The sequence below is a fragment of the Kryptolebias marmoratus genome, linkage group LG7 (assembly GCF_001649575.2).
Source record: "Kryptolebias marmoratus isolate JLee-2015 linkage group LG7, ASM164957v2, whole genome shotgun sequence".
Taxonomy (NCBI): domain Eukaryota; kingdom Metazoa; phylum Chordata; class Actinopteri; order Cyprinodontiformes; family Rivulidae; genus Kryptolebias; species Kryptolebias marmoratus.
Genome location: NC_051436.1, coordinates 1,564,820 through 1,587,191, shown reverse-complemented (window position 1 = coordinate 1,587,191; position 22,372 = coordinate 1,564,820). Strand labels below are relative to the sequence as shown.

Sequence of the window (22,372 nt, the reverse complement as noted above, 5' to 3'; positions counted from 1 at the left end):
AATGCGTGCACGTGTGCGTGAATGCGTGCACGTGTGTGTCGGTGGTATCGGATTGCGGAGGAACTTTTGTGTTGGAGCAGCCGAGCAGAAACGGGTTAACAAGGCAGCAGAGGCCAGACGTCAAGGATCAGAGGGAAACGTTACAAAACCGAGAGACACCCGGAGGTCCGGAAACACAAACCAGAGATAAACGAGCGTTTCTGCAGCTCTGTTAGACGTTTATTTGAAGGACGAGGAGCCAGAGGTCCTTCCACAACCAGAGGTAAGATGATCTCCTTCTGTTAGATTCACAGGAAGCCTCCAGGAAACATTTATAACTTTATTAACGAGTAAAATCAGGAGTTATGATGCCAGAAGGTGGGAAATCTTTCCATCTGTTTAAACCTGCATGAGGCAACAATAACAGAAGAGATTAAATCTTCATCAGGACCAGCCTGATCTGCAGAGATGATAATGTTCTGATTTGTTTGATAAAAACAGCTGCAAGTGTCTCGAACCCGTCTCCAGTCCCTTTCAGTTTAGTTGAGTGGAAACGCGTGAAGAAACGCCTCTGATGGTTTTTAATGGCAGCCGTTTTCACTCTCCACCTCTAAACGGGTTTTATAACTAATTATTTTATTATTTATTTATTTATTATTTTTAAATATCTCCCCAACCACTGAATGGTTCTGCCGACGGCCTCTGAACCACTCTTCGGCCCGCCTCCCTCCTCAGGCAGGGTAAAGGTCAAAGGTCAGGAGGAATTTCCAACACAGAGGGAGCGTTTTATCCGAGGGATTTCCGGTTGAGCAGAGAGTTGAAGCTTTAAAGGAACAAATTCATTATTGATCTGATATGAAAGACAATAACTGCAGCCGGCTGCATTATTGATAATCGAGCCGCTGAGTTTCTAAAGGACTATTGTGAGATCGGGCTGAGGTGGAACGCTCCGTCTTCAGATGGTTGTGTGTCTGAGGACCTTTAAATCCAGCTGGAGATGGAACTCAACAAACTTTTATTTCAAAACTAAACTCAGGAAGTTAAACCCGGAGTTTAAAGAAACAACGAGGAGCTGAAGCCTGAGGACATGAGGGAGCAGATCCGGCCTTAAACCTTTAAATCTGATCATCTGAACCCATCATCAGAACCCCCTGAGCTTCTATCCGGACCTCTTCCCGTCCTTCCAGATGTCCTGGTGCTCGTCCTTCCGCTGCTCGAAGTTTCGGCTCGTTTTCGGGAAGCCGGCGGCCAGGAGGCACAGCTACGACGGCGTGCCGATCACCAGGAGCGTCCACGACAACCACTACTGCTCGGCCAATCCCTGCTTCGTCGCCGTGGTGACAGAGTGCGCTGGGGGCGGGTCTTTTCTAGTCCTGCCCATCCATCATGTATGTAGGTCCTCAACATGTTACTTCACCGTCATTTATTCATTTTAACACCGTAAACAGACTCTGTCTCCTTCCAGACGGGCAGGGTGGAGCCTCACCACCCCAGGGTTTGTGGTCACAGCGGCAGAGTCCTGGACGTGAAGTGGAACCCGTTCGATGACTTCTGCATCGCCTCGTGCTCCGAGGACTGCACCGTACGTCGGCCTGGTTTTACTTCACGTGTGTTTGTCAGAAAACAGCTCGCCGCCTGAAGCAGGGCTGCTCGACTGACAGCTCCTGAACCAGCTCATAAAATCTGCTTTTATGTTAAACTAGAGGCACTCAGAGAGCCCAAACCTCCACCAAGGAGCGACCCGGATCATCATCTGGATCAGAACCAGAGTTTAATTCATTAATTTCTGTAACTCAACATTTCCTGAACAGACAGACAAACAAACGAACACAACTGGAATCAGAACATCCTTGGTGGAGGTAATGAGCTCATCGGTGGGCCGGGCTGAGCTCACAGGCGGACCGGACGTGGCCCCCGGGCCGTCAGTTGAACAGCCCTGTTCTGAAGGCCGTGTTGGGTTCAGACTTTAGCTCGGCTGAAACAGCAGGTGTTTCGCAGGTGAAGATCTGGGAGATCCCGGCCTGCGGCGTCCAGCAGGACATCACCAGAGCCAAGAAGACTCTGATTGGTCACTCCAGGAGGGTGGCCATGATCGAGTGGCATCCGACCGCTGAGAACCTGCTGCTTAGCTCCGCCTACGACTACAAGGTCAGGCATCTCACTGAGTCACGATGAGGAACTTCCTCATTCTCAGAAAATCGATCTGTTCCGGTTTGAAAACTGGATTTTTATTGTTCTGGAGCGACGTCATCGGGAATGTTTAAAAACGGGAATCCCGGAGCTTCACAATGACTCCAAACGTTAAACGTAGGGATTTCCCAGCACTACGGCAGGATTAGAATTAAAAGGATTGTTTCTGAAGACAAACCTGTTGATTTAAAGGTGGGATCATAGATGGTGATTTTATAATCTCAATGATAAAACGATTCTGACTCATTTAACACCTCGGGTCACTTTTTGTTTTTTATAAAGTGACACAGAATCACCGTCTGTGGTTACTTTTATTTATTCTGGTAAAGTCACCCTGCAGGTCAGACCTGAGTTTGTCTCCTGTCCAGGTTCTCCTCTGGGACGTGTCCCGGGCCGATGCGGTGATCAGACGCCCGGTCCGGGTGGTCCTGATGCCCGTCCATCACCGCTACCCGTCCGAGGCGCTGCTGCTCTCCGTCAGCTTCAACAGCGACGGCAGCAGGTTGGCTGTCACATCTAAAGACAGACGGGTCAGAGTCCTGGACCCACGGGCCGGGAAGATCCTCCAGGTGCCGGTTTCTGGTGTGGAGTTGGTTCGGAGGTTCCTCCTGGTGGAACCTGAAATGATGATTTGATGTTTCTGCAGGTTTCCAGCAAAAAGACACACAAGGCCAACAAAGTTTTATACATCAACGGGCTGAAGATGCTCCTGTCCACCGGCAGCTCGCCCTGGAACCACAGACAGATCGTCCTCTGGGACCCTGTAAGACAGACAGATCGTCCTCTGGGACTCTGTAAGACAGACAGATCGTCCTCTGGGACTCTGTAAGACAGACAGATCGTCCTCTGGGACCCTGTAAGACAGACAGATCGTCCTCTGGGACCCTGTAAGACAGACAGATCGTCCTCTGGGACCCTGATGTTTCCTGACAAATTCATGAAAATCTGTTAGAAACTTTTAGAGTAATCTGGTGCACAGACAGACAGACAGACAGAGACAGGGACAGGGACAGACCCTCCTCAGTGGTATAAACCCTGGATTGTAGAAAAGTAGAAATAATTCTGCAGATTTGTTTTACATTTTCCTGAAACTTCTTTGTTTTTCAGGACGATTTGTCCGAGCCTCTGTTCGAGGAGGACTTGGATGGATCTGCAGGAGTTCTCTTCCCGTTCTACGACCCGGATACACAACTCCTCTACTTGGCTGGAAAGGTCATAAAAACACCAGACATCAGCAAAAAACCTCCGAACTAAAGATCTCCACTGAGATCCTTCACCGGGGTTTGATTTATCCGATAAAAAGACCTTCTGACCTCACAGAGTTGATGTAATTTAAAAGAAAGATGCTAATTATTAATATTTAACTGTCAGTTTCAGCCTGAAAGTATCTGCTGTTGGTTAAATGTTTTTAGATGCAGTTATATTAAAAATTAAATAATAATCATGGTGGAGTTACTCTTCTCATCAGAAACATATTTCATCTAAAAGTCGGACTTTAGTTTGATTCATCAACATGGCTGTAAATAGTTTCTGTCGTACGTTGTCTTTAAACATCTGGATCCTGACTGATGTGCGGTTCTGTTTCCAGGGCGACGGGAACATCCGAGTCTACGAGCTGAGCTCTGAGAAACCTCACGTCAGCTTCCTGACGGAGTTCAGGTCCCTGCTGCCACAGAAAGGCCTCGGTGAGACCGGCTCTCAGAAAAACACCCAAACAAACAGATTCTGGGTCCAAATCGAACCCGGGGCCGGTTATAGATCCAACCGAGTTCCTGGAAGCACCCAAGGGTTCATTTCCAAACTCAAACAGGTTTTAAGCTTCGTTAAAGAAGCTCTGATTCGGCTCATGCCAGAGTCCCACTGACTAAGGTCGGTTAACTGTGTCGGCCATCTTTAATTGACTGCAGACATTATTCAGTTTAATTGAAACCCGTCTAGTGGTTCAGGAGATATTTTGCTAACAGACAGAGTTGACTCCAGTATTAAACGGTAAAGTTTCAAACACAGATCCTGTGTGACCCGTTAGAGCTCAGAGTCTGTGTTAGGGACTTTGGTGTGGCGGCCATCTTGAATCCAGTTAACTCCAATTGTAGATGTCGAGCCAACCTGAGTTTCATTAAAATCCTGTCAGAGATATTTTGCTAACAGACCTCTGGGCAGTGATAAAGCAACAACCCTGCCTTGGACTAACTCTGTTCCCGTCTCCAGGCGTGATGCCGAAGCGCGGCCTGGACGTCGGCGCATGTGAGGTTTTCCGGTTTTATCGTCTGATTGCTGTCAAGGACCTGGTGGAGCCGCTGTCCATGATCGTCCCCCGAAAACAGGTCCTCACCATGCACCTACAACTAAAGCTACAGAAGGGACATAAAACCCAGCAGGTCTGATGTTTTGGTTTGGACTCCCAGGCAGGAACTTTCCAGGAGGACCTGTTCCCAATGACGGCCGGGAACCAGCCGGCTCTGACGGCTCAGGAGTGGCTGCAGGGCGTCAGCAGAGGTCCGTAACTCAAACATCATGTCAGCTCCGAGCTCGTCTCAGTCAGCCGCCAACCACTGTCCGCTCATCTCCTCCTCAGGCCCGGTTCTGATGTCCCTGAAGTCCGACGCCCTGGTGGAAAACCCATACGCCGAAGCCCCCGCAGACAAGAGGCAGCCGAAGCAGCTGAGCTCCGTCAGGTTCCAGATGAGTCCAGCTGTGATCAGAGCAGAGAAGGTAGGCCGATGTCCTCAGGTGGAGCAGAGAGACAACGTCTCAGGACATGTTTTTATCCCAGTTGAAGATGCAGTAATGAGAACGTTGCTCCGGTCGGTCCGGGTGAAGCAGCTCCTGGTTCACTGGTCCGGATTGGTCAGTCGGTCCTGGATCCATGAGGTTCCTCTGTAGGCTGGACCCCTCGTTGGTTTAGGGTAGAGTTTGGTTTTTCAGGAGGAGCTCCTCAGGACTGAAAGGAGCACTCTGGTGTTTCAGACCCGGGTCAGACCCAGAACTCACAGATCCCTCTGGATAAGAGTCTCTGCTTCAGCTGCCCCACTAATTCAAACATTTCTGTGTCTTTTAACTTCCTGTAAGCAAATGAAAAACAAAAATCTAACTTGGAAGGGTAAAAGCATTTTGAGCTCCAGTAGTTTCAGGTCGTTTCCTTAAAGTTCTGTCTCATTGTCCTCCTTGTCTCATTGTCCTCCTTACAGGACTTCCTGGAGGAGCAGCTGGCCTACCAGGACGCCAAATATCCCAGAGATCTGAGCGATCTGTCGGGGTGGCAGCCGGACGAGACGCAGATCCCGCTGTGGACGTACTGCTGCACGCCACACTGCTGCGAACCCGCCGAGAAGCCCCCGCCCACATCGGAGACCGAGGTCAGCCAGAACCAGGGCTCGGGTCCTGCAGCGGGTGACTGAATAAAGAGCGTGAACCTCTGTGTGTTTCAGCTCCTGAAGGCCTTTTACAGACAACAAGACAAGATCAGAGACCTGAGGGAGGAGCTGCTTCACAGAGATGTTCGTAAAAACAGGAAGCTGAGAACCTTCAGATGTGATGTTCTGTGAGACCATCAGGGTTTGACCTCTGCTTTACGACGAGGCCAACATGGAGGGTGGACCATAAAGCCATCCTCTTCTTTTTTTATGTTTAGTTCCAAAAATGAAAGTAGAACCGTTTGCAGCTGAATCTCTGCTTGTTTCCGCTCCACAGATGAAGATCACTCAGCTGCAGCTGGAGATAAAGACCAGCAGGAGCAACATGAGGGCCGCCTTCTGACTGAGAGCCAGATCTTCACAAACAGTCGCCTCTTTGGTCTGGACTGGATTACAGACATCCAGTCCTCCAAGACTCAAACTGTCCGCCTGTCCAGGTCACACCCAGGAGCTCCAACCTCTCACAGAGGAGCTCCAACTCCTCACAGAGGAGCTCCAACCCGTCACAGAGGAGCTCCAACACCTCACAGAGGAGCTCCAACCTCTCACCGAGGAGCTCCAACACCTCACAGAGGAGCTCCAACCCCTTACCCAGGAGCTCCAACACCTCACAGAGGAGCTCCAACCTCTCACCGAGGAGCTCCAACACCTCACAGAGGAGCTCCAACTCATCACAGAAAAGCTCCAACCCTCACCGAGGAGCTCCAACCCGTCACATCACCTCCAGGATCAACTGGAGGCTGAAGCTGTTAGACGAGACGTTCTGTCCTTCAGGGTTTTAGGGGAAGAACAGCAGACGCAGGTTTGGGACTTTCCTCTGACTGAAACAGATCTGACTGCTCGGGGTTTCCCAGCAGCAACATTTATTTCTGCTTTAAAGACAGTAAAAACCCAAAAAACATGCAGAAGAAACTCTTTATTTCCTCCACCATGCAGTCTGAACCAAAGCTGTGAGATTTGTTGTTTCTGTTCTGTGATCTGGAAAATAAACGGAGGCAGAAGCCTCAGTGAAAGTTTGACTCTTTTCCTGTTAAATTAAAGTTTTGATCTTCTGATGAAGAATTTAAAGGAATTCTCTGCGAACTAATAAACCAAAACGTTATCCTGAATTATATCAAATATACTCCAGATATATTGATGTGCAGTTCTGAAATGCAGGTCTGCGCTCAATGTAAACAAAGCATGTGGCTGAATGCAAGCAGGGAGGAGCTTAAACCATGACTGACCTCCATCGGGCTGTCTGCAGGCGAAAAAAGATGGAGGAAGGATACAGAGTCGATCTGCTGAAGCAGGGGCGCTGCGTTCAGCTTTAAACACATGGCTTCAGTTTCTGGGGAATCTGAACATCAGTTAATCACCTTTTAGCCATTGTTACTAAAATTATTCACCCATAACTCACCTGGTCATTTCTTTATAAAGTACATCTGTCCTTTAAGTTTCTTTCATCTGGAGAGTGATGAGAAGAAACTTTATTTACAAACTTTACTGAAACAACATGTTTACCTAACAACACCTAACATCAGCTCACATGGAGCTCAGGGTCCATCGCTGCCCTCTGGTGGACAAACTGTCAAATAAGCCTCTCTGAAAACAACATGGCAGCTTTAGGTTCATCTGGACCAGAACCAGACCAGAAGACAGATGTTTACCCAGAATGCACTGCAGCTGTCAGCACAGTGGTGGAGGGCTGATGGTTTGGGCTGATTCTGGAGTCAGATGTGAGGCCAGAACCAGAACCTCAGAGAGCTGGGTAGAAATGCTGGAAAGAAGAGTGGGCCACAACTCCTCCACAACCAGGAACCCACTGAAGAGGAGGTTCTGTTTAATAAATAAAGACTCATTTCAGAACCTAATAAAGAACGTAGAACCTGTTCTTCTCTGGAGTAAAGCTTTTTAAAAAACGAGAGGAAGACACCAGATGGAAAATGTTAAGATTTTATTTACAAAGTCCTTTTTGTGTGTTTTTTTGTATTTAACTTACAGAAAATAACAAAAACAAAAAGCAAAAACAAAAGAACCTCATCTAATCATTCTGGGTGTGGAGGAACATCTGGATCTCCCTGGAAATGGAGACAGTTGGAGGGAAAGAAGAAGAGACGCATCGTTCCTAAAAAAAACAACAAAAGTAAACAAAGAAACAAAATATCTGAAAAAATAATTCTTTTAAAAAGCTCTGCTGGCAACAAAAACAAACAGAAACCAACGGTTTGCCCTGAGCGCTCGGCGGCGGAGGATAAAAAGAGTCGATTCATACAAAACAAAAAGATCTGCATCCAGACTGGACCTGAATTTATTCACATTTGACTTTTAGTTAAAAAGCTTCGGTTTCATGTTCGCCACTTTAACGGAGTTTCTACGTCCAGTAAAACACGGTTTGTGTTCTTCCAGGTAAAAAATACATTTATTTCATCCAAAAATGCGTATTAAATATTTGTTTTTTGTGATGTTTGAGGATAAAATGGGACCTTTGGGTCTGAATCTGGAGTTTCATTCCTGAGTTTGTAACGAAGAAATCAAAGTTTCCGTGGATGAGGAGATGGAGACACTTGGATCGCTCTGAAACGTGAATAAATAAAAATCGGACCGCAGACTGAGTGGAGAGAAAAACAAACAAAAAGGATGGAAGTTGTTTTGTTTGGTGGCAGGAAGCTGAAATGAGACGGGAGGAGGTGTGGGCGGGGCTTAATCGTCATCTTCGTCGTCCTCATCGTCAGGGTCCCTCTTCCTCTTCTCTCCTTTGGACAGAGACACGTCCTCCTCTGCAGAGAAAGTTTCAGCTCCTTAATTCACAGATTCAATCCTTTTAACTTTAACCACCAATAATCTGAAGGGTTAAATCATCGGGTACTCACCATCCTCCTCCTCGTCCTCATCCTCCTCGTCTTCCTCGCTGTCCACGTCTCCGTTCAGCTCGGCGTCCTGCAGGAGAGAACAGACAAGCTGCTTTTAGCTCCTTGATTCTTTTAGGTTTAATTTTTTAGGTTCATTTTTAGAAACTTTATTCCTGGTTGAGCACACGGTCACCCAGAGGACCTTCAGGGATAAAAACCAGTTTATTATAATAACATTTATTTACCACCGGTCTGGATTTCAGGCCTGCAGGAGTCAGAACCTCAGAGTCACTGAGACTAAACTAAGACGCCGGAAACGACTCAGTGGCCATTTTGACTCAGCTGTAGTCATAAACCTGATTTCCTGGAACTAACCTCCTCTTCGCCACTCTCATCATCTTCATCATCATCCTCTTCAGCCACTACGTCTTCTTCATCCTCCTCCTCCTCTTCCTCGAAGTCCTCAGACTCTCCGTCTTCGATGCAGAAACATTTAGAGAAATTAGAAACGACGGCGAAACCCTGAAATGTCTCCGAGCTCGAGCTGCCGGCGCCGCCCAACCTTCCTCGTCCTCCTCGTCCACGCAGTCCCCCTCGCCGTCCGAGTCCGACGCCTCGCAGTCGTCGATGTCGTAGCCGTCCAGGTAGGTGAGCTGGGGGAGGAGCCTGAAGATGGACTCCCTGTAGTCGCCCAGGTTGGTCACCTCGCAGTTAAACAGGTCCAGACTCTTCAGCTGAGGCAGCTTTTTCTGAAACGAGACGATGGAACTTTAGCTGTTCTGTCAGCCGAAGGATCAAAGTTCTACCTGAAGGGTCATAAAAATAATTAAAACACCTGGAGACCGACGTGAGCCACGAGACGGCAGGTGTAGGTCTATAAACTGATAATTTCACAGCGACTCATTTAAAAGATTTATAAATGTTTACATCTCTGCTGCTGTAAATAACTGCTGATAAAACCGGCGTCCTGACCAGCCCTCTGACGGCGGTAAACTCTCAGAGCTCCACCTACCAGCGGCTCCAGCGTGCTGATGTCTTTGAACTTGTTGCCGCTCAGGTTCAGGTGTGTCAGGTTCACCAGCCGCTCCGCCAGGACCTCCAGCCCGCCCGATATCCTGTTGTCGCTCAGCTCCAACTGGACGGAAACGAGACAAGTTTAAACTCCAGGACCTGAAGGGATGTCCTACAAGCTCCTTTATTAAACTATAAACACAAGAATATTAAACTTCAGCTCCATCTTTCTTTTGTATTTTAAATTCCATCAACAGAAAATAAAGCAGTTTTCTCATTAGGAGCAACAAACTGATGATTATTTATGACTTTTCCTGGTTTATTCTGAAGCTGATGACCTCAGACAGAGATCAGTTCATCACGTTAACCAACAGAAATGTGAAAATTAACCCTGAACAGCAGGCCACCTGTGACCCGGTCCGTGGCGGGACTATCGGTTCTGACCCACCTTTTTGAGCTTGGCCAGTTTGGGGACGTCCGCCACGCTGGTCAGGCCGACGTTGATGAGGCTGAGCAGCTCCAGGTTGGAGAACTCCTCTGTAATTCCTTCAATCTTCCCCTCACTGGAGCGACAGTTGTCCAGAACCAGCTCCTGGACCTGAGGACAGAGGCCCGAGTCAGTCCACAGATAAACCCCGCCCCTTTCTGAGCGTTTCAGTTTCTAAATAACACAAAGTTTCTGATTTGAGCCACGATGACTAACTTCTAAACGCTCCTGTTTACCAGAAAACACGTCTGATGGGGTCCCAGATAAAACATCAGAGTTAGACTTTTACTGATTATTAAATGACACAAAGCGTGAAATAAACTCACATTCAGAGAAACATTGTGGTTTCTATAAACTAAAAAGTAAAAGGTGTAGTGATAAACGTTCACAAATAAAGCTGTAAAAAAATTTTTTTTGATGATTTATATACAATAAAACTTCCTGATTTAAACAAATAAATGTGATAAAAGTTTTAAATCCTGATGACGTGCTGCTGGACGGCCATCTTTCTGTTCTTAACCCCCCCAAAACCAAGAAACTAAATAAATAAACCAAATAAATCAGCCTCTAAATCTACAAACCAGTGGATGTAATTAGAGGTGGGCTGATGTGGGCTTTGCTGTGACCCACACCACTTTAGAAACTGATTAAAATACACAACATTTAGATTATGTTCTTTTTTGTTAAAAGTGGTGATAAATGTTTTCTATCTCTGGTCGATACGATCCTTACCAATACTTTAAACTGTGTAATTATTCACAACAAACAGCTGTTTTAAAATAACTAAACATCCGTTAAACAACACTCAAAATTAACTCTGCTTCAAAATGACTAAAACAGCAGAAACTCTTTCAGCAGCTAAATGTTCTTCTTCTACATTAAACAACAACAGAAGTTGACTTCTTCTCTCTGAAATATCTGTTCGTCCCTGCGATGAGGTCGAAGCACAACCTGAGTGTCTGCAGCTGCTCACAGCAGTGCCGCTGCAGTTCTCCTCCTAAACACTGGGTGTCGCTAAAGAGAAAACAGTTCAGATAACAACAGGAAGTTCGCTAGAAACAAACTTAAAAACAAACTTTTCTGCTGTTTTATAGCAGAAACAAATTATCATTAAACTATTTTGTTTGTGCTGATGTATTTTGTGTCTTTGATTATCTAATTTTATTTAAGATAAAAATGCAGTTTGAACCGAAAATGACTATTCAAAGTTTAGTTTATAATTAATTTTTAATTCACTCAACCCTTTAAAGTCTACAGAAGATGGATTTTAAAGCCTTTTTACTGTTAATTAACGTTTAATGTTTCTTTTTTTGATCTCAGCGGAACCGCAGAAACGCCCGAACTGAACCGAGTCTCCGCCTGAACCGAACGGATCCGGTTCAGGGACTCGTGAACGGTTTAATTTCGGGACGGATCTGTTTATAAACTCCCCAAAACACGAGCAGCGTCGCGTGGGCTAACTCCGTCAGCCGTCCCGGATGTTTGTGAAAGCCACAAAATATTTATATACATCTCTATATTTTTCTAAAAAAAACCACCCCGACAAACAATTATATGATGATTGGTTGTTTAAAAGGTCAATAAAGCGGCCGATCGAGTCGAGAAAACGACCGTTTAGCTACTTTAGCTAAAGCTAGCATTAGCACGCGCACTTAGCACGTTCTGTAGCCGGGCTCAGACTAATTTCTGGAAAAAGGCAGCATCATTTTGCGTTAAAACTGAAATCTTAAAGCTAAAAAAATTAGCCTCGTCTTAAAACTAACAGAGTTCATGTTTACCATTTTTATACTGAGAATTATGAGCGATTACAGCAAATTTCCAAACATATTTTAAACGATAAAATCACATCGTTGGCATCTTAACGCTTTGATCGTCTAAATAAACAATGCAATTACAAAAAAATTATTTATTAACAAACATAATATTTTATTTACCTAAAACGAATGATTACGCTTTGTTATGAGGGCAAACTTTGCTTTACAATTCCAGATATTAGTCTGGTCCAGACGACGCGGATGTTGGTTTTAGATCTCAAGCAGAAAGCGAACCTGAAGATGCTTTATCGCGTTCTCACGCGCCTTAAATCATACGTAAATATTAAGGAATTTAGTGGGTTTTACGCCTTTTGTAAACCCCCATAAAAGGCGAACGTTTGGAAATAAAAGCTAAAGCAGTAAAACAACTGCGCAACTTTTTACGAGCACCGGAGAACCGAGAGCGCGAGCGGCGGAAGTCACGGAAACCGTTAAAACGAGCAGCTCAGTCTGACTCCGCTTCGACTTGGAGTTCAGTTTAAAACAGTAAATAAACATGTTGGCACTTTTCAGGAGCTGCAGAGACACTCCGGCTACCATGTGCTCTCCACCCCTCCTCCTTCTCCTCCGCCTGCCGGTCCAGTTCACCCTGCAGCGGCACCGATAAAGAACCGGGACTCTCACCTCCGCCGGAGACCGGTGCCTCAGCTCTAAAGAAACCCTCTTCTTCATGTCCATTTTCCTCCGCTTTCCGACTTCGACTCTCTGAGCTGTGGAAAATACGTTTCTCCTCGATCCCCCTCTTCAACATCAACACGCGGAACCGACGAAGCTGGGCAGAGTCAGGGCGCGGAACGTCCGGTTCAGACTACACAAATAAAACCCTCACGAGACTCGACGGAAGCGCAAATGTCGCAATTTTACGTTTATTTTCCCTCCCGTATTTTCTGTTTAATTTAATATTAGTTTAATATAATTATGAACACAACGAATGTCACAAATAAAAGCATTAACCGAATTACAAATATTTCAAGTTTTCGTGTTTGACTTTTAGTTTGAAAGAAAAACAATTTACCCGGAAGTTGCCCGTCTTTCCATCGCTAGCTTGACACCAACGGTCTCATGCGTGTGTGAAAGTGGGTCAAGTCGCCTGGTGCTTTCATGTGCCCACGGAAACAATGCTACTTTACATTTCGAAGTATAAAACAATGTTTTTTATTAATCTGTTTTATAATTATTTGATTAATATTAATTTAATATTTTTAATACGACTGATCTGAGCTACCAATTACACAGTGAAGTTTCTAATTCACCTTTTTTTTGTTGGAGATTTGTAAATTCCGAGGTTTTCAAGAAACACGTGAAAGCACCAGACTTATAAAGGGAGGGAAACAGCAGCAAGAAGGAAACAAGCAACATGGCGCCTCTAGCGGCTGTTTATGGACATAAAACCATCTACAATCTGCACATGCATTATAAATAAGGTCACTTATAAAAGGTAAAATACAGAATGAAATGTTCATAATTAACCTCTCTGCTAAAAATCTGGAATATCGATTTAATTATCGAAATAAAACAGACAGGAGTCGTGCCGTCAGCAGCGAGCTGTCGTTGTGTTAATTCTTTATTGTCATTACATTGTAGATCATCTTCACGACAAGCAGTAATACATACAGTGGTCTTAGAGTATATCATTGTCCAATACGAGGAGAGCAACAGTTAGTATCACAGCTAAGAGTTTTTATTTTTCCAAATACCAACCCTAACCACAAACCACCTCCTCTACGTCACACAACCATCGAATGTGCCACAGGTGCCCAACAAATAAATAAGACAATGGAATAAATAAATAAATAAATAACCAAATGAATATGTACAATACTCAAATAAATAGCAACAAGTTGTGTATATATTTACATACACAGGTAGCTCACCAGAGGACAGCAGGTTCCATAGGTGTAGAGCTATTTTTTATATTTTTATTTTGTTTTATACAGCCACAAGGCATAGTTTTATCATGTAACACAGCCACAGGTCAGACCAAGGCCAGATTAGTTTGCCCCCCTCAAAAACAAACAGATAAATTAGTTTTGCAGACATTGGCTTGAAGCAGGTGGGTTCAGGAAGCAGAGACAGCTGATTGGTTGAGTCTTAATTATTTAAATCAAAACATTTTAAACACGTTAAATCCAAGAGACGCTTTAATAAAACTCCAACCTTAAAATGTTGAGTTTCTTATTGTTATTTTCATTTTTAGGCTTGTTGAAATGACAGCATTTATGAAATTTGTATTTTTAGATGCTACAAACCAACGAGCAGAGGGAGAACCCTGTAAAAAAACATTAAAGGACCTCTTCAAATGCAGTGACGTTGTTATGAAAACTAGTTTGAGAAGTTTATTCTGAGCAGTGAGTCGGTGTTGAACGGAGGAACGAGCGCAGTTTTTGATGCCACGTCTGACGTTGCAGGCAGGTAACGTGGCCGAGGTCTGACTCTCGTAGTGAAAATGAAGAGTAACACTGTACACCGAGTCCCTCACTGAGGTTAGAATACATGTTGCCATAAAGGACAAATCAGCAAAAAAACTAAACAAAAACAAAAACATTCAAGAAAATAAATTCTTAAAGCACTTTAATTTGAAGACTGCTATGTGAATATAGCTTCAGTTCATCCAAAAAGAAGAAGAGTTGCTCAGTAATAAAACTAAAGTAGCTGTTAAAATAAACTATCTGCACACAAAAAGCTGGTGGAACAAACATCTCCTTAGCTTTACTTTGACTTCTTTTTGCACATCAAGCGGTTCAGTTGCATGCAGTTCTCAGCTTTCCACAGGCGGACTCTGGAAATCCAGTTTTCTGACACAAAGTCACAAACAAAATGAAGGAAATCCAGAGGAGCACAGATTATTTCCCACTTCGACTGATTGTATTGTTGTCACACATGTGCTTTGAATGTTCGCTAGCTAGAGCGCTACTAGATAGATTATTAGCTGGCTTATTAGTTAGCTATCCTATTAGCTAGCTAGCAGCTAGTACATTATATTGCCAAAAGTATCCGTCACACACATATGAACCCGAGTTCATCCCATTCTTAATCCTCAGGGTTTAATCTGATGTTGGCCCACTCTGCTTCTAGAACAGCTTCAGCTCTTCTGGGAGGTTTTCCTCAGGTTTAGGAGAGTTTATGGGAGTTTTGGACCATTCTTCAGACAGAAGGCTCTCAGTCTCGGCTCTAACTCATCAGGTTGAGGTCAGGGTTCTGTGCAGGCCAGTCAGGTTCTTCCTCATCCTCGTCTTTGTGGACCTTGCTTTGTGCGCTGGTGCTCAGCCATGTTGGAACAGGAAGGGGCCGTCCCCAAACTGTTCCCACAAAGCTGGGAGCAGGAAATTGTCCAAAATGTCTCCGTAAGTGAAGCATTAAGACTTCCTTTCAATGGAACAAACTCCTGAAAAACAAGCCCACACCATGATCCTCCCTCCACCATGCTTCACGCAGTCAGACAGGAACCGTCTTCCTGTCAGCAGCCAAAGACTCGTCCCTCCAGAGGAAACGTCTCCACTGCTCTAGAGTCCAGTGGCGGCGGTCTTTACTTCACAGCCTCTGACTCTTTGCTCTCAGTGATGGAAGGCTTTGATCAGCTGTTGCCATGGAAACCCACACCATGAAGCTCTCTCCTCTCTGTTCCTGAGCTGATCTGAAGGCCTCATGGAGTCTGGAGGTCTGGAGCTACTGACTCTGAGCTCCTCAGCATCCTCTGAGCCACTCTGTGGTTTTACATGGCTGAGTCACTAACCCAATCTCTTCCACTTTGTTATAAAACCACAAACAGCTGACTGTGGAATATTTAGTAGAGACGAAATTTCTGGACTTGTTGCACAAGTGGCGTCCAGCGTTCCACCACGCTGGAACTCACTGAGCTCCTGAGAGCGACCCATTCTTTCACTGATGGTTGTAGAAACAGTCTGCATGCCTAGGTGCTGGATTTCATACACCTGTGGCTGTGGAGCTGATCGGAACACCTGAATTCAGTGATTTAGATGAGTGAGTGAATACTTTTGGCAATATAGCATATCTTACTAGCTAGCTAATTGGATAGATAGATAGATAGATAGATAGATAGATAGATAGATAGATAGATAGATAGATAGATTTGTTAACCCTTTGCTCTTATTGAAGCATTAGTTATTGTTACCTCATCATAATTTATTGCCAAGATGTTTATTGTTTTTTTATGGCGATTAGCTTGAAATGGCAGTTCTGTGTTATTACTTGTGTTGAGATTATTAAAGCTTCAAAATTAACTTTCCTCCAACTAACCCTTGTATGACGCATGTTTCTCTCTTCATCGGTGATTCAGGTTTTTCTGATGAAGTACTCTTTGAGGTATACTCTAGTAGCTTTTCTTGATTGTGAAATAACCACAAAGCTGGGAAAGAATACAAATATTCAAAAGACAAAAAGTTGAACTTTAACAGTATATTTTTAAACACCAGCATGTTGTTTAGAAATGAGTCATCTTACTTTAGAAATCTTTCACACAGATGTGTTTGCAACAGGGGAGGACATTCAAAAACAGCTAAAATGTCAAAGTTTTTGACGAGTCCTTCGTTTTCAATAACGACTTTCTGTGGTACATTTAAAACCACTGCTAACGCACAGATGTTAGAACAGATGTTAGATTATAAAGTTACTAGAAGAACGCAGAGCTTAGAGGCTCTGTTTGACAAAATGATCCAAATGATTTCCTTTAATCTATGTTTTCATATTAGATCTTACATTTAACTGGAGGTATTCAGTATCCAAACACTAAATACTTTCAAGCACTTTGCTCAACATTAAAGCACGAAGGCAGGAATGGGACGTGAATGGCTGAATAGCTGCTTTTGGCTCGTTAGCATTAGCCATGCTAGCACAGATTCCAACAATGCTGACTTTGTATTTAATTACTAACATTACCAATAATTAAACTTTGAATCCATCTGCAATCTAAACTTGTCTTGGAGCTTAAAAAAGCCAACAAATACGTAGCTAATATGACTCCAAAAATCAGATTTCACTGAAGTTCTTATCACTACACTAATAAACAGCTGCTGCAGTATTAGGGAGCACTGAACAGTTAACCAACAGTTAATCAACCTTTTTCTTAACTTTTGAACAATCTCTTTAATATGGTTTTATAAAGAATACTGCTGATGACGGAGACAGACATACAGTGGGTAGATAGCACCTAACGTCCCAGTCCTCCAACCAGCACCATCACGGACAATATTTACCACCAACACGGACCGTTTGCGAACCTAACGGGAACTGTGAGGGTTCTCTGGAGTGGCTCTGGATAACTGAAGGTGTCGGAATCATACAATCAGGTTCTAAGACTGCCAAAGGTTTGTGAGCGCCACCGAGGCGCTGGAATGTCAGAGAGTTTCCTTCTGTGGGCAGAACGCTCTAGAACTGTGGTTCTCAAACCTTTCAGACCACGTTCCGCCCCGGAGGAGGCGTAGGAACATAAAAATCTTTGTTAAACACCAAAGTCCCTTTAAAGTCACAGCTCAGACTCAGGAGAACATCAAGAACACCAACAGCATATTCAGAGATTTTAAATTTATGATAAATGGCTTTTTTAAAGTAAATCCCTCCTGATGTTTGCCTCCATCCAACCAGGAGGCCCGTTTCATGTCTACAGGAATCTGTAGGAAACCTTCACGTCAGACTATGATTCTTTACGCAACAATAAGCCTCTCAATCAAAAGGTGGCGCACGGCTGCCAGAAAGGTTCCAGACCATGAACAGGCCTGGATGGGTCCTTTTCCACTGGTTGGAGACCACTGGGCAACCAAAACTTGGACTGATCTTTCAGGATTCTCCAACCCCCCCAAAAGTCCAAATGTTGTTTGTGTGGAAAAGCTACAGATCCTTGAGCCCTCGTGGTGATCAACGAGAGACAGCAACAGTTTAAAAGTTGATTCAGACTTCAGAGAACACAGTGTTCACTGAAGAATCATCTAGGAATCATTGGAACCCGGAGATCATTGAGATCATCCAAAGATCTGCCAAAGTTTTCAGACACTCAAGAGTCTCGGCCTGTGGAAACGGGGTTTAAGCTGCTAGCCATACTTCATCAGTGAGGGATATAATTTCCTTCTGCATATCACAGAGAACACAGGTACCACAGTTTAAGAACCACTGTTCCAGAATGTTCTACAGAAATCAAAGGAAGTGTTCACACCAGTTCGGTTCTCCTTGTCTGGACCAGTTCTGCCCAAAATACTGACACTTTAAAGTCCAACCAACAGATCCCCAATAAAAGACCTGCCTGAACAGCAGAACTTACAGCCTTACAAGACGGCGTCTGTTGGTTGGAGGAGCCATAAAGAACGTCTGCAAATAAGTAAATCTGTGTTTTCTGACAGAAACATTTACTGCTTGTTTTTTTTCAACTTTTATCAGATTTTTCCAAAAACCTTTGAGACGGCAGGGACATTTGATTCTGACATTCTCGCTCTAAAATTCACAGAAACTGTTTCCTGGATACAGATGAAAACACTAACATTTATTCAAAATCCTGTTTGTGTTTTACTTCTAGCTTCAGTGATCAATAACATGTTCTGATCATCAGTGTTGTGACAGAAAAGCTTGTTAAATTTCCTGTAAATCTGTCCAATCAGCGAGCAGCACACCTCAAACTGGAAATGAGTCGTGTCTTGGTGTTTGCTCTTCATTCTAACTGATGGTTGTACAACAAGTTCTCCTTCTCTTCAAGTCTTTAAAACCCTCTTAAATCTCCCATTCAAGAAAAAAAAGGGTTAAAACGAGTAACTGAAGCTCCAGTAGAGCTTTATTCCAGACGTACATATGTCCCTGGTGTGTTCCTTAAATGTGGCCACGTCATGCATCCAACCACTGAACTGAAATCTAACGCAGCTCCTAACATGAAGAGCAAGAACAAGGACGAGATCTTCTCAACGACAGGGAGGTCTGCCGGCCGCCTGCAGCTCTGGAGCCATGCTAAAAGGCAGTGCTAGCCAACAGAGGCAGGAAGAAAGACAGAAGGACAGAAAGTTGGGCCAATTGGGACGGTTTCTGAAAAACGGAGGGCTGGAGAAAAGCACAAGGCGGCAAGTCAAGGTAGAAAAGACAGGAACCTCGAGAGGAGGTAAGAAGATAGGAAAACAGCCGTCAGCTGTGTGACAAGCAGGAATGTGTGCAGAGTACAGACAGGCTGAAACACACGTACAGACATGCACATACATTTACACCGTGCCTTGTTTGCAAGTCTCCACAGCCTCGTGGGTCCAGCGCTGCCAGGCGGAGCACCGCGCTCTGTCCTTCTTCACTGCATCTCGCTCTGCAACCCTCCTCTTCTCCTCCTGTCTCGTTAAGGTCTCGTGTTGTCCAGCGCCTCTCTCGTTTCGGTCCGTTTTGTGAAAGCAGAATCACACAGAAGCACAGAAGAAGAAGAAGTAGAAAGAGGGCGTGGTTTGTCGTTTCTGTTTTCCGGGTGTCTGGATTGGTCGAGATCGGAAAGGATCGGGCTGCTGGCGGAGACTAATGCGGGAGCGGCACCAGGATATCCACGTAGTTGATGGGGAAGAAGCCCGACTGGCCGTTGATCATGCCCTCGTACCAGTTTTCATCGATCTGATTGGTCAGGGTGATGATGTCGCCCTCCTTGAAGCCCAGCTCACCTTCGTTCTCCGGCTCAAAGTCGTAGAGCGCTCGACAACATGGCTGATCCATCGGCGCTGTGAGCGGACGGAGACAGAAAGTCAGAGACCAATCAGAACCAGAAAGGGGGCGGGACTTAATTTGAGCTTAATATCTGATATAGCCACTTTTGTTTGGTGGCTAACTTGGATCAGTTATTACTGAGTTTCAGTTAAATCCATCAGATAATTTACTAACAGACAGAAAGACCTCAAATAAAAAGGTTTTGGTCGAACATGGAGTCGTTCTTTGTCCCATCCTGACATAAAGCTGTTTAACTACCCATCAGACGGGTCTTCTACCTGGTGATCTTCCGGGGGACTTGGCGGAGTGGATCCCCCCGTTGTGGCTCTCACTGGGGGGCAGAAGCTCCAGGGTCATTCTGGGCTTGGGGGTGTACTCCTTCCTGGGTTTACCGGACACTTCTTTTATCCTGAAGGAGACACGAAGCAGAGACGTTTGAGTGGAACCACGCAGATCTATTTTTACCGTCTTATTTCCGTCCTGAGGTGGGAGGACGGGTCGGATCCATACCTGTCCTCCATCTTGCTGGAGAGCTGTTGGAGGATTTCGGAGGAACGGCTGTGGTACTCCAACTGGGCCTGGACCAGCGCTGCCAGCTGGCTGACCTGTTCTATCTGCACCACACACACACACACACACAAACACACACACACAGGTTTTATTTATTTGTTTCCCAGCGTTGAGCTGAGCTTCGTGTCCATGCTGGGCCCGAGTCCGGTCCGGTCCGGTCCGGTCCGGTCCGCCGTCCTACAGACCTGCTGCTCTAAACAAGATGAACACGTGTAACCATGGCAACAGGACAAGCATTTTAAAAGCTGACGTCAGATAAATGTTTGTCCTTCTGACGCCTGTAATGTTTGTGGGGATTTTTGTGGTTATTGGATTTAAAAAAGTTCAGCAGGTTTTTGAAGCACAATCATGTAAAAGTTGGTTCCTTAAAGATTTTCAAACTAACTTTATTTACAAATATTTTCTGCCTCTTTTTCCTCTAGCCTGAGCTGTTTAAACGTTAGAAATGTTTGGAAACAAACTCTTCTCCTGCAGTTTGACTCTGTCTCTCTGCTGAAGGACTGATGGGTTTTCCTCCCGTCTCTGCAGATGTCTGAGATGTTCAACACTTATTTTAGGATATTTTGTATAAATTTGGATCTGAGTCCCGTCACGTACAGACAATAATCCGAAGTGTCCTTACGTCGCTCTCCAGCAGGTTGAACATGCTCTGCTCTGCGATCTCTTTGCTCTCGTCGAACTTCTCCAGCGCCTGTTTGATCTCGTCGTCCTGGACCTTCCCCTGGCGCTTCTTCTTGTAGTCGAAGTCCAAACGCCGGCCCTCCATCTTCTTCAAGTGGTGCTGCACCGCAGGAGGAAATATTCTGTAAGCGTCAGTGAAACGCTAAGGTCCAGCTCTGTTCAGGACACCTTCCCTCATACCTGAATCTCCTTCAGGTCTTTGTCGTGGAGGTTCTGCAGAGGATCGATGAAGTTCTGTTTCACCTCCATGTCCAGAGCATCCTTCACCTCCCCGAGCTCCTTCATCGCCTCGCCGGCGTCCATCAGCGCCAGTCCTGGATGGGAGCGCAGAAAGAGAAATCCAACATGATAAGATTGGTTATTATTCATCCTGATACGGTATCTGTGTCCAGCAGCCCTGAAGGAGACATGAAGTCGCTCATAATTAAATATAAGTTATAATATATGTTCCTCTCTTGTTCCTTAAAGTAGAGTTTCATTTATTCACCGAAGCAGGACTCCTCCCCCAGCTCCCGCCCAAACTTCAACATGGCGTCCCCCAGGATGCTCTCGGCCTGCGGGTACCCGGGTCCCTTCTCCTGCCCGCGGATCTTTGACATGGTGTTGATCATACTCAGCTTGGCTCTGGATGCTGCGAGGAAGCAGAGGTCAGAGGTCAGAGGTCACAGCTCCGCCTTGCAGCAGCTGAGTGAGAGGTTGTTTTTTTTTTACCCGGGTTCGGCTGAAGGTACTCTGTGGTTTTGGTCATGATGTCCAGAACCGCCCGGCTGGTGATGTCCACCTTCTGCAGGAGACAAGAGGACACTGGTGGGACACTGAGACCTGCTTTCACTGATCTGAGCTCAAATATGAAACAAACCAGTGAAGGTTTCATACGTTTAAAATGAAGATCTGAAGCAACTCGTTGGTGAACTGAATTTATTTGGAGCTTTTGATATTTTCTGTAAAGTGTCTGAATCTAATAAAGTTAAATTCCTCTGGGTCAATAATAATTTACCTTTTCCATTTCTTTGAAGTCTTCATCGAGTTTGGTTCCTTCTGCTCCTCCGACCTTCTCACTGACTTTCTGTGAAGAGGAACAAAAACACGAAGAGTTTAATGTCCTCGTCTGTCCGACACGTTCACACCTGGAAACAACTAATGGAGGAAAACTGAGTGCTGCTGCGAGAGGAAAGCAAAGAGCTTCTGAAGAGGAAACAAAAAGGAGAAATTATTGATGCAGGAAAAACTAAGGTTAGAATCAGAGCCCAAACATCTCACCGCTGGGAATCAGCTAATATAACATAATTACTGCAGTAATAAAGAGGTAATTACAACCAGTTATACTGAATACATTATAGGTCATAAAAGCAGGATCATTAAAGGCAAAAGTCAAGATTAAAAATGAATATTTGGTAATAAATTAACAATAAATGTGTATAAAAGTGCTAAGTTTAGATAAGAAAGTTGTAATCTGGTGACTTAATAAATAACTGAGATATTAGTCTGTGTGCAACCAATATTTAATGAACCAAATTAAAAATGGAGGAATTTTCTACATCTGGAAGTCAGTTTGTACAACATCTATGATTCCCAACCAACCAACCATCCAACCATCCATCCATCCAACCATCCATCCAACCAACCATCCAACCATCCATCCAACCATCCATCCAACCATTCAACCATCCATCCAACCATCCATCCAACCAACCATCCAACCATCCATCCAACCAACCATCCAACCAT

The 22,372-nt window shown here is 44.8% G+C and overlaps 3 protein-coding genes across 3 annotated transcripts in view; 1 reads left to right on the top strand and 2 right to left on the bottom strand.

The window, feature by feature from the left end:
• Positions 1–86: 86 nt before the first annotated feature.
• On the top strand, positions 87–6,601 carry LOC108249731 (coronin-2A-like). The gene is made up of 14 exons (XM_025002276.2): positions 87–262; positions 1,167–1,367; positions 1,445–1,561; positions 1,978–2,127; positions 2,538–2,738; positions 2,816–2,932; positions 3,277–3,381; positions 3,758–3,854; positions 4,378–4,493; positions 4,575–4,665; positions 4,745–4,881; positions 5,358–5,525; positions 5,598–5,666; positions 5,860–6,601. The coding sequence occupies exons 2-14, from the start codon at positions 1,167–1,169 to the stop codon at positions 5,923–5,925; spliced, it is 1,635 nt and encodes a 544-aa protein (XP_024858044.1). The 5' UTR covers positions 87–262; the 3' UTR covers positions 5,926–6,601.
• A 900-nt stretch (positions 6,602–7,501) lies between these two features.
• Positions 7,502–12,517, bottom strand: LOC108249728 (acidic leucine-rich nuclear phosphoprotein 32 family member B-like). Its single transcript, XM_017439293.3, has 7 exons — positions 12,350–12,517; positions 9,873–10,022; positions 9,426–9,548; positions 8,976–9,162; positions 8,789–8,889; positions 8,435–8,501; positions 7,502–8,341 (listed from the first exon to the last, which is right to left on the bottom strand). The coding sequence occupies exons 1-7, from the start codon at positions 12,401–12,403 to the stop codon at positions 8,265–8,267; spliced, it is 759 nt and encodes a 252-aa protein (XP_017294782.1). The 5' UTR covers positions 12,404–12,517; the 3' UTR covers positions 7,502–8,264.
• Positions 12,518–18,062: 5,545 nt separating this feature from the next.
• Positions 18,063–22,372, bottom strand: part of LOC108249741 (endophilin-A1-like) — a 16,377-nt gene continuing 12,067 nt past the window's right edge. Inside the window, exons 2-9 of the mRNA XM_017439310.3 lie at positions 21,642–21,710; positions 21,356–21,428; positions 21,132–21,275; positions 20,825–20,958; positions 20,586–20,744; positions 19,904–20,007; positions 19,672–19,802; positions 18,063–19,407 (exon numbers count right to left, since the gene is read on the bottom strand). Coding sequence (XP_017294799.1) covers positions 19,211–19,407; positions 19,672–19,802; positions 19,904–20,007; positions 20,586–20,744; positions 20,825–20,958; positions 21,132–21,275; positions 21,356–21,428; positions 21,642–21,710 — 1,011 coding nt within the window. The 3' untranslated portion in view covers positions 18,063–19,210. The remainder of the gene's footprint in view (positions 19,408–19,671; positions 19,803–19,903; positions 20,008–20,585; positions 20,745–20,824; positions 20,959–21,131; positions 21,276–21,355; positions 21,429–21,641; positions 21,711–22,372) is intronic.